This window comes from Panulirus ornatus, chromosome 10, assembly GCF_036320965.1.
Source record: "Panulirus ornatus isolate Po-2019 chromosome 10, ASM3632096v1, whole genome shotgun sequence".
Taxonomy (NCBI): domain Eukaryota; kingdom Metazoa; phylum Arthropoda; class Malacostraca; order Decapoda; family Palinuridae; genus Panulirus; species Panulirus ornatus.
This window is the reverse complement of record NC_092233.1, coordinates 62,034,512-62,052,472: the sequence shown is the minus strand read 5'-3', so window position 1 is coordinate 62,052,472 and position 17,961 is coordinate 62,034,512. Positions and strand designations below refer to the sequence as shown.

Sequence of the window (17,961 nt, the reverse complement as noted above, 5' to 3'; positions counted from 1 at the left end):
TGAAAAGTTTTTATCGAGGATGTAAGGCATGTGTACGTGTAGGAAGAGAGGAAAGTGATTGGTTCTCAGTGAATGTAGGTTTGCGGCAGGGGTGTGTGATGTCTCCATGGTTGTTTAATTTGTTTATGGATGGGGTTGTTAGGGAGGTGAATGCAAGAGTTGTTGAAAGAGGGGCAAGTATGAAGTCTGTTGTGGATGAGAGAGCTTGGGAAGTGAGTCAGTTGTTGTTTGCTGATGATACAGTGCTGGTGGCTGATTCATGTGAGAAACTGCAGAAGCTGGTGACTGAGTTTGGTAAAGTGTGTGAAAGAAGAAAGTTGGGAGTAAATGTGAATAAGAGCAAGGTTATTAGGTACAGTAGGGTTGAGGGTCAAGTCAATTGGGAGGTAAGTTTGAATGGAGAAAAACTGGAGGAAGTAAAGTGTTTTAGATATCTGGGAGTGGATCTGGCAGCGGATGGAACCATAGAAGCGGAAGTGAATCATAGGGTGGGGGAGGGGGCAAAAATCCTGGGAGCCTTGAAGAATGTGTGGATGTCGAGAACATGATCTCGGAAAGCAAAAATGGCTATGTTTGAAGGAATAGTGGTTCCAACAATGTTGTATGGTTGCGAGGCGTGGGCTATGGATAGAGTTGTGCGCAGGAGGGTGGATGTGCTGGAAATGAGATGTTTGAGGACAATGTGTGGTGTGAGGTGGTTTGATCGAGTAAGTAATGTAAGGGTAAGAGAGATGTGTGGAAATAAAAAGAGCGTGGTTGAGAGAGTAGAAGAGGGTGTTTTGAAATGTTTTGGGCACATGGAGAGAATGAGTGAGGAAAGATTGACCAAGAGGATATATGTGTCGGAGGTGGAGGGAACGAGGAGAAGTGGGAGACCAAATTGGAGGTGGAAAGATGGAGTGAAAAAGATTTTGTGTGATCGGGGCCTGAACATGCAGGAGGGTGAAAGGAGGGCAAGGAATAGAGTGAATTGGATCGATGTGGTATACCGGGGTTGACGTGCTGTCAGTGGATTGAATCAAGGCATGTGAAGTGTCTGGGGTAAACCATGGAAGGTTGTGTGGGGCCTGGATGTGGAAAGGGAGCTGTGGTTTCGGGCATTATTGCGTGACAGCTGGAGACTGAGTGTGAACGAATGGGGCCTTTGTTGTCTTTTCCTAGTGCTACCTCGCACACATGAGGGGGAAGGGGGATGGTATTTCATGTGTGGCGAGGTGGCGATGGGAATGAATAGGGGCAGACAGTGTGAATTGTGTGCATGGGTATATATGTATGTGTCTGTGTGTGTATATATATGTGTACATTGGGATGTATAGGTATGTATATTTGCGTGTGTGGGCGTGTGTGTGTGTACATTGTGTATGGGGGTGGGTTGGGCCATTTTCTTTCGTCTGTTTCCTTGCGCTACCTCGCAGACGAGGGAGACAGCAACAAAGCAAAATATGAAATATTGATATGTAAATATGTATATGTACATGTATGTATATATGTGTGTATATGACTGGCTGGGTCTTTGTCTGTTTCCTGACACTACCTCGCCAATGCAGGAAATGGCAATGAAGTATGATAGTAATAAATGATAATATTTTTATTTAAATCTATTTTATATTTATTATTTTTTGTCGCTGTCTCCCGCGTTAGCAAGGTAGTGCAAGTAAACAGACAAAAGACTGGCCCAACCCACCCACATACACATGTATATACATAAATGCCCACACACACACACACATATACATACCTATACATTTCAACGTATACATACATATACATACACAGACATATACATATATACATATGTTATTATGTTCAGCAGGGCATAGGGACAGGTCAATTGGTGTGAGTTTGAATGGAAAAAATTAGACAAGTGGAGTATTTTAAATACTTGGGTGTGGACATAAATGGAAAAAATTAAATAAGTGGAGTATTTTAGATACCTGGGTGTGGACATGGCAGCAAATAGAATCATGGGAGTGTCGGTGAGTCATAGGATGAATGAAAGGGTGAAGGTTCTGCACATATTGAGGAATGTGTGGAAAGAGAGGTTTTTACCTGGGAGGGCAAAAAGGGTATGTTTGAAAGTGTAGTGGTCCCGACAGTGTTGTATGGATGAGGCATGGGCTGTAGATGAGAGTGTGGGGTGGAGGGTGGATGTAGTATTGAAAATAAAATGTTTAAGGACAATATGTGGTTTGATTGAGTAAGTGATAAAAGGGTAAGTGAAAGGTGTGGTAATAAGAATAGTGTGAGTGAGAGAGGTAAAGAGTATGTGCTGTAGTGGTTTGGATATATGGAGAGAATGAGTGAGGAGAGATTGACAGAGAGGATATATATGTGTCAGGTAAGGTGGGGACAAGAAGTGGGAGACCATAATGGATATGGAAGGATGGGATGAAAAAGATTTTGAGTGATTGGGGCTTGAACATGCAGGAGGGTGTAAGGTATGCATGGGATACAGGGAATTGGAGCAGTGTCATAATTGGGGGCTGATGTGCTGTCAGTGGACTGAATCAGGGTGCTATGAAGCAGCTGGATGGGAACCACGGAAAGGTTTCAATGCAATATGCACGATAGCTAGGGAATGGGTGTGAATGAATGCTGCCTTTCTTCATCTGTTGTGTGTGTTACCTCACTAACATGGGAAGCAGCAAACAAGCATGGAAGAAAGAAAAGAACATATACAGTTCCTGCCAATGAAGTTGACATGAGTGAGCCCATTTGGATTGTATTGACACGATCACATCACCCCACTTGAGATAGTGTTGGTTTCTGCTAGTGAAGTTGGTGCCCTATAGTGAGCAGTAACAAGTATGTAACATACCAGCATACCACATGAGCTCATCTCAGTAACAGGTTAGATGTTGTAGGAGATAGGAGTGATTTGTGCCATGGATTTTCTTAATTTTTCCCTTTTTGTACTTTCACCACCAGCTGTGGTTGGAAATAGTTGCACAATACAAGGAAAATAAGCCACTTTAAGAAATTTCTAATATTATTTTTGTGAATTTGAGATCAGTACAATGCTGGTTGAAGAAATTTATGGTCACAATGGCACCACTGTACTGACCCATGTGAAATGCCCTGGGAAGGCTAGAAAGACCTTTCCATGTACATTGAATGTTCTTAGATGTTTAGTGGATGCAGATCCAGGCTTGAATGCAAAGGAATTAAAAGAAAATTTTTTGACTGCTCAGAGATATGTTGGAGGGACAGTTCAGTGCCACGTACACGATGACTCTTAGTACCAGAGCTGCATGCTGCCTCCCAGACCACTTGTAACCCATAGGCAACACACAAAAAAGTAGATATTTGCAAGAAATATGTAGTGTGGGATATTGCTAAGTTCATAAATGTCTTGTTAGCGATGTGTCTGCCTTTTCTGTGACAGATGGCCATGACTGGCATGTGTACAGACAAATAGACTATGATCCATTTGACCCTAGATATGTTGCAAGCACTGTAAAGTTCCCTTCTTCACATATGGTATTGGGCTGTTTCAGTCATTATCGTGTTGGGAACCTTGTAATGTCGCCAATGAATGAATATGTAAACAGACATAATTACCTAGAGCTACTGTGTGACCATCTTCCAGATTTGTTCTAAGAGTGCCACAGTACCCCTTTTATGAAAGGGAATTCAATCTCATGATTTTTCTTTTATGTCTGAACCTAACATTCTGGTGCTTGTTTTTAAAGACCTAAAGATTTTACATCAGACAATCTTTAGAGTTTCATCATTTTACTTTGCAGTAATAGCTTTAAAATCTGACTTACCCTCTGTTTTCCTTAGGATGAGGAAGATATCATAGAAGAGCTGCGAAACAGTGAGGAGTATCAGGAGCTGTTGAAGCTGAAACAAATAAGGTCACTTAAGGTCCATGAGATGGAAACAGGCATTATATCTCATACAGGCTTTGCAGTAAGTCTATACAAGTCTTTTTATTCTTTTCTCAAAAGGATTTGTCTTAATGATTTCTCCAGAATATTAAGTATACATTATTGTTTGTAGAATATGATATAGGTAGGAGTTGGAAGGCAGCCAGTGACTAGGGAGATATACTACTACTGTCTGGGTATCAGAATGGTTAGTGACAGCTGCTAAGTGAGTCAGCGCTTCAGTAGTTGTCAAGTTGCACTCCTCTGACCTAAGTCTTTTGTTTCTGCCTCATCCACACATGGACTACTAGCATTGTCCAGAAGCATATAATTTTTCCTTGTCTTGCATATCATTTGACAGTGCTTAACTCATACAGCTTATTTTTCATAACTCTATATTTCCCTGTGGTGACCACTATGCACTCGCCCTGCCTTATGGCAAAATGGTAGGATCAGTCCATAGAAGTAGGTAGGAACATTTTGTCAGGAGATTAGGTAGAAACATCAGGCAGGAGCATTAGGTAGTAGTCAGAAGGAGCATTAGGTATGAGCCTTTGCAAACACTGTGCAAGAGTTGCCATCTGCTGATGGCCTGTTAAGTGTGAGGCAACTAAAGGCTAAAATGTGGCACTGGAGTTCACTATTTATGGAAGCCCTGTTATCATGATCACCCCCTTGATGGAATTTCAGTTGGGAACAGGCATCAGAGATATAGATAGATAGAATAATATGTTGTGAACTAGGAAAAAAGCTGTATTCCTTTTTCCGTTATTGTTCCGCAATATTAACTGACTTCACTCCTGCCCATCCCCCCCTCGTTATCTTGCATGACTCTTCCTCCCCTTTTTCACATTTTTACTTCCAATCATATCTTCCCTCCATCATTCTGTCATCCCTCTCCTTTCTTTTCTCCATCTCGTCTCTCACACTGACCCCATCCTTTTTTTCTTGAAGAGTCATCATAAATGAAAGGCTGGAATTTGAAGTTATCATAGAAAAAATGTGTACAGACATCCTGATTATGGAATTACATGTATCGATGACTGTATTACAACTCTGTTAGGATCTGTTCAAATTGGATAACTGCTGATTATACGTCAAAAGTTTAGTTATCTAACTTTTGCACCCCTAAATATACATATACTGTCTTTCAAATGTTGGCCATTAGAAATGCGTTTCAAGCATTTATAGTCACTTTCGTTAACATTGTTGGAGTCCTTCATTTATTTCTTGGTGACTGCTTTAAGTGATATTAGAATTTATCAGAAAAGAATGAACCATCCCTTCATAGTGTCAACTGCAAATAGTGCAAGCACATCAACAAGTTTGCAGGCACTACAAAGTATTAGAGTTGTGCTGTTAAGAATTAAGAATTACCAGAAAAATCACATTATAAAATTCAATGAAAAAGTTGAACTTAATGCTGGACAATGGCATGAGTTTGACTTGGGTAGGATAATTTTATTGGATATTTGAAAGGTTAAAGAAGGATTTTGTATGTTTTCTGCAGCCATGGTAGCTAACAAAGCCATGAGAGGTTGGAAGTTTAGGGTATTCCTACAAGTTTACAAGGTTTTCTGTGATTGGTTTAAAAGAAACAGAAGTGCTGTAATGGATGGTAGCAAAGGTTAAGAACTTATACAAGGTGGACAAGGAGGAACCTTGTGCTTTTTCTTTTGGGTGACCCAGAAATTTTGAATTGTACTAAGGAGCCCATAGGATAAAAATCAATAGTGAAAAGAATTCTGCCAATGAAACAAGTACCTAGGAGTACATACTGTAATTACATTTATCAAATTAGTGAGTGAGTATAATTTTTCAGCTTAGATATATAAAGCCAGTGAAACAGATCGTGCGTGCAGTGGTGAAATGCAGGCTTCGTGTTGTCACCATTTCAAGTATAGATTTTCATTACTAAATACTTGTTTTGGAACAAAAAGTTTTTGACCAAAAATTTACCCAGAGCTGTTAAATGCATTTATTTCGCCAGTTTTCCTCACATAATAGATTTGCTTTAAAACATTGGTACAGGATATCTTTTTCATGCCGAATACAATAAGGGGTAGAAATATTGCTTGGGTCTATTGAGACCAGCAAGTAAGCTTTCAGATGATTGCAGGATTAAGAAATTTCACAAACACTCACTTATATATATTTGGACTCTGTTGGCCAGAGGAAACATTATGATTTACCTTACATTAACATATCAGATATAGAAGACTGTCATTATATTGTTTCAATATGTAAACAAATAGTTGCTTGCCAAAAAATACTCTAAATTATTTTGCTGTTATCAGAAAATGCTTTTGCTTGAAAACTTTCATATAGTACCTGTTCATAGCTGATAAGTTTCTAGGGATGAAATATCATTTAGGAATCATTAAATCCTGTAAATAAGGATTTGAACGATTAAAGGATTAAAAATATTTCCTGACAGTTTGCTCCACATTTATTTGGTATTGATCTCCTAGAGGAAGCATTATGATATATTTACGTTATCATTTCAAGTATAGAAGATTTTCATTGTACTGAAATGTTCTTTATGGGTCATTAAGTCTTGTAATTTAGCATTTAAAATATTAAAGGATCACAAAATTTCATAAAAATTAGCTTCATGTTTATTGAGTATCTGTTGGCCAGAGGATCAATTCTTCCTTACCAGTGGTATGGAGGACCACTACCTCCTGACAAGTGGCAAGGAAGAACACTACCTCCTCAAGAGTGGTAGGGAGGACCATCACCTCCTTACCAGCAGTAGGGAGGATTACTGCCTCACCAGTGGTAGGGAGGATCACTACCTCCTCACTAGTGGTAGGGAGGACAACAACCTCCTCACTGGTAGTACAGAGGACAGCTACCTCCTCACCAGTGATGGGGAGGACCATTACCTCCTCACCAATGGTAGGCAAGACCATTGCCTCCACCACCAGTAGTTTAAGGACTATATGTGGTGTGAGGAGAGTTGACTGAGTAAGTAACAATAGGGTAAGAGTGTGGTTGGAAGAGCTGAATGGGGTGTGCTGGAATGATAAAGACGTAAGGGGAGAATGAGTGAGGAGAGGCTGATGAAAAGGATATCCATGTTGGTAGTGTGGAGGGAGCAAGGAAAAGAGTCACAGTGTATTAGAGATGGAAGGATGGAGTGAAACATTTTGAGCGATTGGGGCTTGAATGCTCTTGAAGGTGAAAGGCTTTGTGTGACACAGAGTGAATTGGAGAGTTGTAGTATACAGGGAGCAACGAGATTTCAGTGGATTGAACCAGGGTGTATAAAGCAACTGGGGGAAACCATGGAATGATCTATGGAACCTGGTTGTGGATAGGGAGTTCTGGTTTCTGTTGATTACACATGACAGCCAGAGAATGGATGTGAGCAAATGAGGCTTCTTCATTGTCTGTTCCTGGCACTGCCTCACTAATGTAGGAGACGGCATGCAAGTATGAAAAATCACACGTTGATATTACTGGTGTCTTAAAAAACGTTAAATTCAGTAGGTTCATATGACACCAAGAACCAAGTCATTTCATAATAATTTCTTTAATACAATGACAGAGGATGAAGTAATGTCTTGCAACAGACATAAGGTTAGTGTCAGTCTATGAAATACATGAATGTTCCTTACAATAGGTGCACATGTACATTTTTTAAAAAGCACATTCCTCATTTTTTCTGCTACATCCCGTCTCTCCCCTTCCTTCCTCTTCTCCTGTTGTCTATAATGTTTCTTCTCTTCACCTTTCCTTGGCCTTTGTATCTCCCTTCTCAAAAGAAGACTAGACTCTTGGATGAGTACAATACCAGCCTAACTTAAGTAGTTATTCCAGGGGAGTAACCACTGAAGAAAACAGCTTTATAGAGCAAGGAAGGTTTATGGTAAGTGAAGGAGTCATGGTTCGGGGTAAAATTGATATCAGACAAACAAGTTTTGGAGTGTGTAGTACATGTAAGCCCTGCCATCTTTGCCAAAGTTTGTTGTAGGAATGTAGGTAGGTACTCTTTTGTGCCTCTTTCCCCTTTCATGTCCTGCGGTTTGCCTTCTCTTATCCCTTTCTTCCTCTACCTACCTTCCTTTTTCTACTCCCTATTAATCTCCCTTGTCACCCTTTTCCATTACTTCTTGTTCCCTCTTTCTGCATACCTCCTAAACACTACATACTTTCTCTTCATTCTCTTCTCTCACATACTGTGTTTCATGTTTTGGATTCTTTTCTCATCTTTGACTCCATTTTCTTATACTCTTTCCACATCTTCCATCTTACCAATATACTTTTTCATCTTTACTTGTGCTAATCAATAAAGTATATTTCATATGGTGCCTGCTGTTATTTTCACTCCCAGCCCTTTCCTATACCTCCCTCACATTTCTAATTACCTCCTTTCTACCATCCTATTCTCCCTTCCCCTTTAATTTCATTTTAATTTCATTGTTACTACTTTTTTAGCCCTCCATTTGTTCATGTATATTCCGTTTTTTTCCTTTTCTTTTATGTTGTCCCTTCTCCATCACATCCACTTTACCCTAATTCCCTTTCTTATGTTTGTAAATAACCTTAGTTGTTCATGTGGTAGATAAATTTAATGTCCCTTCCACTTTTCTTTCCATGGTTGTATCTCTTTCATCCTTTTTTCCACAACCTACTTTACTTTTTTTTTCCTCTTCTTTCTGTTTTCTGCACTACCAGTCTCCCTTGCCTTTTCCATCATCTCACCATATGGTAAGGATTCAGGCTAGATGACCTAGTTATTAATGGCCATTTAAGCTTGTAACACACAGTAAGTCTTCTCTTCTTTCCATGCATTTTTTCTTGCCTTTTCCTTTCATGTACTATTTTTCTGTCAGGCTGCCTATCTGTCTGTATCTCTGATGCTCATTCCCTCAAGGAATTCCCAGGAATGGCCATGACAAAAGTTTCCACTTATCCCTTACGTGTATCCCATCCATACACCATTCCATGCATTCTTCTTCCATTTCTCTCCTTCCTTGTGTCAGGTAGTTGTCTTCTTACACCATTCCCTTTAATTGTGCTATCATACACTCTCCTTGTGAACTTGTCTTGCTTTCTTTCCATATGCCCAAACCACCTTAAAGTATCATGTTTCTCCCACTCTACCAGTCAACAGTTCATTCCCTTTGCATTTCTTGCCGTACCAGATCTCTCATATACCCCCTCATTACTTTCTTCATGTCATCAACTTATTTCCACTCCCTGGATTCTTAACCTCTGTGACTCATCACATGTCCATGTTTCGGCCACAAAAGTCAAGAGTTGGGAGGACCATGTTGTCCTTTGGTCCTTTCTTCACTTCCATACGCCTCTACCCTTCATTATATTAGGGGACCCAATGACTCTTCTACCCTTTACTACCTTATCCCTTATTTCCTACCATATCACCTAACATACCTAAGGTATCTCCCAAATGCTTAAAATCTGTCACCTCTTCCAGTCTTTCACTCCAGTTTTACCTTCTTGTCACATTTACATCTTTTCTTCCCTAACTCGAAATTCCTCTCATCTCACCTCTCTTTCCTTTTTTGCTTCTGTCCTCATCATGTGTATTTCCTCCCCTTCCCAAACTTGTTTATCCTTTTCCCCCTTTCTTTTGTCTAACTTGAGAAACCATAGGGTAATAGAACAGGAAGGAATGCTCTTTATCTAAGCAGTGTTTAGTTTGCCTCTTCACAGTTGAAATGATCATTGTGCATGTAACCAAGGCTCGTCATTGCTGTACTAATGTTTTTCATCTTTCATCTTTTCTCCCCAGTGTGACCTGTGTGGCATGGACCCCATCATGGGCACACGATGGCATTGTGTAGAATGTCCAGCATCCACAAGTGTTGATCTCTGTGAAAAATGTGTGAAGTGTGATTTCTCCGTGGACTCTCATCAACCATCCCACATACTCCAGCCTTACAAAGCATTCTGTATTAGAGATTCCATTGCCTGAAAATATTTAATTGTATAAACTTGCTTCTTCAGCTTTAGTGACGTTAAAAGAATACTTTCATAAGCATTGAAATAGAAGCAATAAGTCATATTGACCTCTTTATTAGCTAGCTTTAGTTTTTTAAGGTGCACAGTCCAAACTTGAGAAGTATATCCTCTAAACAGCTTCAAGAATATTTCTTTTCTAAATACTTGAATGCTTTCTAATATTTGCCGGAAGACTGTTTCCTGTACTGTTTTCCTAATGTTGACATTTGAAGTGTCTTGGGTAAACCATGAAAACATCTGTGGGGCCTAGTTTTGGATAGGCAGCTGTGGATTTGATGCATTACACATGGTATCTAAAGAGTGACTGTATGTGGATGCTGCTTTCCTTTGTCCATTCCTGGCACTGTCTTGATAAAGCAGGAAAACTTTTTTTCTATAGTGCTCAAATGAAAATGAAAAACCAAACTGGCTTGTGTAATTTTAAAGTAGTAAAATGGTTTTCTTTAACAGAAATGTTTTCACATATATCAGTTTGAGGTAAAGCGACATAAAAATGTAGCATATTATATAACTAATGTTATTCCTGTTGAGCTATGCTACTTATGTCATTTTACTGCTTTATACAAAATACTACAGATACAGGTTTCCCATGCAGTTTGGGTGTTTGTCACTTGTGAAAATTACATTTTTAGTTTCGATGGTTCACAATCAGCACTTATGACCCAAATTGGGTGTGTGTGATGTAGACATACAGTGGTTTGCTCTCCACTGAAATAGTCTTCTACAATAATTTATTGCTGATGTTTTCTTTGATAATCTTATTGGATCAGTTATATCCTGCTAAAGAAACTCATCCAATAGCAAGCCAATTGTTCAAAATCTAATGGTTGTGGTGAATTTTACCTGCTCTCTGGTGCATGTCATAAATGTATGTAAAAAAAAAGTTTGTGGAAGTTTCCACATGTGATTTTTTGATCAAAAAATGGTATACATGACATAGATACATTAACTTTATACAGATGCATACAAAACCTAGCTAAGATTAAATGTGTATTTTGCTCAGGTCAGGTTATTCCATTTCAACATTTCATCATGCTTGTTCTTTATTACCAGGAAGATAGAGAGATGGCACTCATTTGCTCACATTAACTCTTGCCCAGGTAAAATGCACCAAACCAAGAACCCCATCACCTATATGAAAGATTGACAGAAACGATAGACAATTTGATCCCTCTCTGCTAAACAGGTCACATAAAAGTGGAGCATCCTTCTGCAACTATGCACTCGGTCCCACACCCCTAATTTCTTATTAAGGTCTAGGCATTTGTAATTTTGCCATTCATAAGGTTTTAGAGGGAAATAAAAACAGCAAGAGAAACCTGTATTAAAAATATCTACAAATGAAAAAATTATGTATATGGAATATTATAATCATGTAAATATAAAAATATATCTGAGCACATGAACTACAAGAAATATTCAACTCAAAATTAAGAAAATGGTAAATTCCATATCACATTGCAAGTAACCAACAATAATTGTGTGCATTATTCATTATAGTTCACTTTTCATGTCTAAAAGCTGAAAAGTATGATTTTCAAAAGTTCTCTTATCTTTGCAGTTCTTGTAGATGTGATGCTTGGTACAGGAAAAGGAAAACCAGAAAAGATATGCAGGTCATATAGGTGCATACCTTATAGCAAATGAAGGATACTCAGGTGGATGGATGAGATTTAACGTATACCCTTTCTTTATGTTGCAGATTTTGAAGTGATATATATTTTGTAAGACTAAAGAGTAGTACACTAAAACACGAATATTCAACTGTAAACATCAGTGCCTAAAGTTTACCTAGAAGGATGCCAGTTTTAAGTACTGAAGCTGATACCAAGTCAGTAACATAAGCTTTACTCATTTCTGTAAATATAACTATAATCAAAATCTCTCAAATATAAAAGTATGAAATAACACAAGTTTGGAGGTAACAATTGTTACAAATGTTTGTTCCATTAGCTTAAAGGACATTGTGATACATGCCCTGTGGTAAAACACAATTAGTGTCATGTTGTACTTTAATCAATCCTATGCTAAAGGCCAGCACAACTAATTTAAATTAGGGTAAAAAAAGAACTGAATCAAGTATATCTAAAGCTATTAGTATGAAAAGTGTAATGCTTATTTCTCCCCTCCCCAAATATTTGTTTCCCACATTAGAGATGGTGCCAGGAATAGACAAAAGCTACATCCACTCATTCATCCTCGTTGCAATACATACTGGACAAAAGTCACACTTGCCTGTCCACAAGTAGGCCCCTAGACATTCCACATGCCTTGGTTCAATCAAGTATGTTGACCAGTGTATATCAGAAAATTCCAATTCACTCTGTTCCATGCACACCTTTCACCCATCTCAGTGATCAGGTCCAATTCGAAGTATTTTTCACTCCAATTTTGTCACCCTGTTCTCTTTGTTCCCTATGTTCTGGTACATTTATCCTCTGTAACCTTTCTTCACTCATTCTCTCCTTATATCCAAACCATTCCAGTACTCTATAACTCTCAACTACACATTTTTTTTAAGACATCTTTATCAAACCAACTCACACCATACTCTCCTCAAACATTGCACATCCAACACCCCCCCTTCCTCCACACAAGTCTCTATATAGCCCATGCCTTGTTTAAATATATTACTACTACTATAACATTTTTGCCCACCTAGGTCTCACTTCCATGTTCCTATTTGCTGCCTTGTCCACTTTACATCCTAATTTTTCCCCATTCAGATTCTTTATTTGTTTACAGTGTCAACTGTTTACTAAACAATGCAGCTAATAGCAGTGGTGGGGCTGCTATACTTGATGTGTGGAGTAATGGTGGAGCTGCTTAAACTGATGAGGGATATTTCTTCTAATTTTGTTTAATGTAGCTATGACTGGAGCAGACACCTTTCCCTCAACTCTGTTAAGACCTAATAACCATACTTTTAATTACTCAACTTCCCTTTCACACACCATTCTTCAGTTGCACATTGTCACCAGTACTCTATCACCAACAAACAACCAACTTGCTTCCCAGGTCTTCTCATCCCGTACAGACAGCATTCCTGCCCATTCTTTCCCAGACTCTTGCATTTACCTCCCTCACCACCCCATGCATAAACAAACTAAACAACCATGATAACACCACACACCCTGCTGCAGACCCCCTCAAACTTAGGACCCACTCTCCTTTCATCCTACTCATATACATATATCTATCTATCTATAACTGTAACGCCCATTTCCATGTGGAACTCACTCAAACGGGTAGCCTCAGCAGGGAACGGCCTCCATATCTAGTGACCTCTAGTGCCACTTCTTAACCTCTAATGCCTCATCCTTCACAGGCACTGGCAAAAGGCAACTCCAACAGTGTTTGCAGAGTCTCCTACATAATGTTCTTACTGAGTACTACAACCTAATTTTCGTGCCTAATGTTTCTAAACCAATGATAGCTTTATCTGCATCTAGCAGCATTCCTCATACCATATATTCTTGAGACCTTCCACAAGGCATATATATATATATATATATATTAATCCTATCAAGTGCTTTCTGCAAATTGATAAACGCCACAAACAAATCCATCCATTTCTGTCATTTTAAAGCAAATATCTGATTTGCACATCCTCTGCCACTTCTGAAACCATATTGTTCCTCCTCAGTTGTGTCTGCACATGCCTTCACCCTCTCATCAATACATCCATGCAACATACCAGGTACACTTGAAAACTTACACCTCTCAGGTTTGAACACTCCTTTATACCCCTTGTCTTTATACAGTTGCACTACATGTGTATTCTACTAACATTGCTTACATGCAAATTTATTTGTCTGATGGTGTTATCCTTATATGCAACATTTGAAATATGAAACTATTTTCTCACAGAAATACCAGTGAACTTGCAAGAGTGTATTTGGAAATAAGTGATATTCTGATGGTCTGGAAATTATCGTCATTAGGAAAAGAAAACACATTGCGGTGGAGAATAATACAGTGCACCATGACATGGCTTAGAGAGCACGCACACACACACACACACACACACACAGTTAATCCATGTAATTTATACAAAAAACACACAGCACAGAGTCGATCAATGCAATTTATACAAAAAAAAATTAATTCATCAGTGGCACAGACAGCATCATGTCTCCTGTATCACCAATACAGTTTTAATAAATATATCTGTATTTTTAAATCAGATGATGGGAAGAATTAAGAAATCATGATTAAAGTTTACAAAAACAGTAAATAAGATTTTTTCCATACAGAAAAACTAGAACTAAGCATGATGATGGAGACTGGCAGTTACTATTATGTGCATAAATACAAACTATTACATGAGGTACAGTGAGATGAATTATGGACAAAAATACTAAAGAAAAAAATAAAGTTCATGCCAATTAGAGTGATTTTTAATCACTTGCCAAGAGGAACTTTTTTTTTTTTATACAAAAAGCACATGTAGGCTGCATCTGCTCTATCTCGAAACCAGTCTAAAACTAGTCATGAAAAAAATATTTGATGTATATAAAATATTTGTTACTTCTGAATTCACTGATCCAACAGCATGTACAAAGCAGATATCAAACTTTCTTCACAACAGATACATATGGATGTAAACCAACTTTTCAGCTGACACTTAAATACTAAATCACAATACAGTTTTACAGCTATGTCTGTATTATAAAATATTACAAAGTTTGCAAAGAAAAACATCTTATTGCAAGGCGTATGAGAAAAAGTGATTGATGATGATCTCTAACTATTGCACTTCTTTCTGCAGAAGAGTTGAAAATAAAATATGAGTAATTATTTCAAGTGTAGGGAATTCTAATAATTGACAAAATAATGCAGAAAAAAGTCTTAAAATGGTTTTGAGGTCCATTAAAAACATTATACAGTAAAAAGAAATTGGACGAGACTTTTAAACACATATAATCAGTCACATTTGAACATCTAAATTTCATTACGAATTATGTTTTCATTCCAAAGGAGAAATTACTTCAGTATTATACAGAGGAAATCGTGTCAACTGCCAAAAAACATTTTACTATGGAAAATACACTTTTATGATGTATCTTGATACTATGCTATGGAAGATATAAAAAATTAATCTAAAACATATTCAAGATAGCACCTAAAAACAGTTCAACTAATGATGATGCACATGTACAAAACATACTGAACAACAAATAATTTTAAACCCTCAGCAAATAAACTTTGGTTGTGGTTCATCGGAGTTTTCAAAGTATTCAATGATGGCTTCTACACTAGCATATGCTCCTGTGACAAAACAGGCCATTCCAAATATAAAAATTCCAGTACACTTAATCATGGTCATTTTTGTCACTCTGAAACAGAAAAGTGAATAATTAAAACAAAATAACAAAAATGGATGAACTTGTTAATACTGTAAGCTTACATGGAATGTGCAGTACATAAGAGGAAGCACAACTGAAGGTACAAGAAGAGATGTTCAGATTCACCTAGGAAGGAATAGGAGTACTTCAGATTTGGGTGTCAAGGGAATAACTTAATTATAAAAAGAGTAATATTTTTAATGAGGGAGCAGGTATAAATGAAAATGGTCTCACCTCACAAATCAATTCAATTTACTGACATAGGGTGGCAATGCTGTCTCCTTGTGGGGCGGGGTGATGGTAGGAATGAATGAAGGCAAGCAAGTACGAATATGTCTGTACATGTGTATTTATGTATATGTCTATGTATGTGTATATGTTAATATGTATATGTATGTGAATGTGTGTACATATGCATGTATACTAGTGGACGGGTCTTTCTTTGTCTGTTTCCTGTCACTACCTTGCTGACGCGGGATACGGCAATCAAGTATAATATCAATAATAGAATATTTCCCACGTACTCCCTGTGTGTTGCAAAAGGCAACTAAAGGGGGTGAGAGCAGAGGGCTGGAAATCCTCCCCTCCAGTTTCTACTTTTCCAAAAGGAACAGACAAGGGGACCAAGAGAGGATTTTCCATCTAAGGGTCAGTCCTCTGTTCTTGACGCTACCTAGCTAATACGGGAAATGGCAAATATTCATGAAAAATAAATATATATCCCTGGGATAGAGAGAAAGAATACTTCCCACGTATTCCCTGCGTGTCACAGAAGGCTACTAAACAGGGAGGGAGCGGGGCACTGGAAATCCTCCCCTCCCATTTCTTACTTTTCCAAATAAGGAACAGAGTAGGGGGCCAAGTGAAGATATTCCCTCTTCTTAATGGTACCTCACCAATGCAGGAAATAGCGAATATGTATGAATTTATACATATATACATGTATATATGTATGCTTGTGGCATGAGAAGCGTGGGAGGTGGGTTGATTAGAAAGGGTAGTGAGTGGTGGGATGAAGAAGTAAGATTATTAGTGAAAGAGAAGAGAGAGGCATTTGGACGATTTTTGCAGGGAAAAAATGAAATTGAGTGGGAGATGTATAAAAGAAAAAGACAGGAGGTCAAGAGAAAGGTGCAAGAGGTGAAAAAGAGGGTAAATGAGAGTTGGGGTAAGAGAGTATCATTAAATTTTAGGGAGAATGAAAAGATGTTCTGGAAGGAGGTAAATAAAGTGCGTAAGACAAGGGAGCAAATGGGAACTTCAGTGAAGGGCGCAAATGGGGAGGTGGTAACAAGTAGTGGTGATGTGAGGAGATGGAGTGAGTATTTTGAAGGTTTGTTGAATGTGTTTGATGATAGAGTGGCAGATATAGGGTGTTTTGGTTGAGGTGGTGTGCAAAGTGAGAGGGTTAGGGAAAATGATTTGGTAAACAGATAAAGAGGTAGTAAAAGCTTTGCGGAAGATGAAAACCGGCAAGGCAGCAGGTTTGGATGGTATTGCAGTGGAATTTATTAAAAAAGGGGGTGACTGTATTGTTGACTGGTTGGTAAGGTTATTTAATGTATGTATGACTCATGGTGAGGTGCCTGAGGATTGGCGGAATGCGTGCATAGTGCCATTGTACAAAGGCAAAGGGGATAAGAGTGAGTGCTCAAATTACAGAGGTATAAGTTAGTTGAGTATTCCTGGTAAATTATATGGGAGGGTATTGATTGAGAGGGTGAAGGCATGTACAGAGCATCAGATTGGGGAAGAGCAGTGTGGTTTCAGAAGTGGTAGAGGATGTGTGGATCAGGTCTTTGCTTTGAAGAATGTATGTGAGAAATACTTAGAAAAGCAAATGGATCTGTGTGTAGCAATTATGGATCTGGAGAAGGCATATGATAGAGTTGATAGAGATGCTCTGTGGAAGGTATTAAGAATATATGGTGTGGGAGGCAAGTTGTTAGAAGCAGTGAAAAGTTTTTGTCAAGGATGTAAGGCATGTGTACGTGTAGGAAGAGAGGAAAGTGATTGGTTCTCAGTGAATGTAGGTTTGCGGCAGGGGTGTGTGATGTCTCCATGGTTGTTTAATTTGTTTATGGATGGGGTTGTTAGGGAGGTGAATGCAAGAGTTTTGGAATGAGGGGCAAGTATGAAGTCTGTTGTGGATGAGAGAGCTTGGGAAGTGAGTCAGTTGTTGTTCGCTGATGATACAGCGCTGGTGGCTGATTCATGTGAGAAACTGCAGAAGCTGGAGACTGAGTTTGGAAAAGTGTGTGAAAGAAGAAAGTTAAGAGTAAATGTGAATAAGAGCAAGGTTATTAGGTACAGTAGGGTTGAGGGTCAAGTCAATTGGGAGGTAAGTTTGAATGGAGAAAAACTGGAGAAGTAAAGTGTTTTAGATATCTGGGAGTGGATCTGGCAGCGGATGGAACCATGGAAGCGGAAGCGAATCATGGGGGGGGGGGCACAAAAATCCTGGGAGCCTTGAAGAATGTGTGAAAGTCGAGAACATTATCTCGGAAAGCAAAAATGGGTATGTTTGAAGGAATAGTGGTTCCAACAATGTTGTATGGTTGCGAGGCGTGGGCTATGGATAGAGTTGTGCGCAGGAGGGTGGATGTGCTGGAAATGAGATGTTTGAGGACAATGTGTGGTGTGAAGTAGTTTGATCGAGTAAGTAACGTAAGGGTAAGAGAGATGTGTGGAAGTAAAAAGAGCGTGGTTGAGAGAGCAGAAGAGGGTGTTTTGAAATGGTTTGGGCA

At 38.7% G+C, this 17,961-nt stretch overlaps 2 protein-coding genes across 4 annotated transcripts in view; one reads left to right on the top strand and one right to left on the bottom strand.

Moving 5' to 3' along the window:
* The window catches only part of Atac1 (Ada2a-containing complex component 1), an 86,155-nt gene extending 76,173 nt beyond the window's left edge, over nucleotides 1–9,982 (top strand). The window contains exons 10-11 of the mRNA XM_071666136.1: nucleotides 3,787–3,915; nucleotides 9,637–9,982. Of these exons, the coding sequence (XP_071522237.1) occupies nucleotides 3,787–3,915; nucleotides 9,637–9,819 (312 nt within the window). The 3' untranslated portion in view covers nucleotides 9,820–9,982. The remainder of the gene's footprint in view (nucleotides 1–3,786; nucleotides 3,916–9,636) is intronic.
* Nucleotides 9,983–11,174: 1,192 nt separating this feature from the next.
* Nucleotides 11,175–17,961, bottom strand: part of LOC139751029 (neutral amino acid uniporter 4-like) — a 65,159-nt gene continuing 58,372 nt past the window's right edge. For all 3 annotated transcript variants that reach the window (XM_071666131.1, XM_071666133.1, XM_071666132.1), the window contains exon 10: nucleotides 11,175–15,205. In XM_071666131.1, coding sequence (XP_071522232.1) covers nucleotides 15,061–15,205 — 145 coding nt within the window. In that variant the 3' untranslated portion in view covers nucleotides 11,175–15,060. The remainder of the gene's footprint in view (nucleotides 15,206–17,961) is intronic.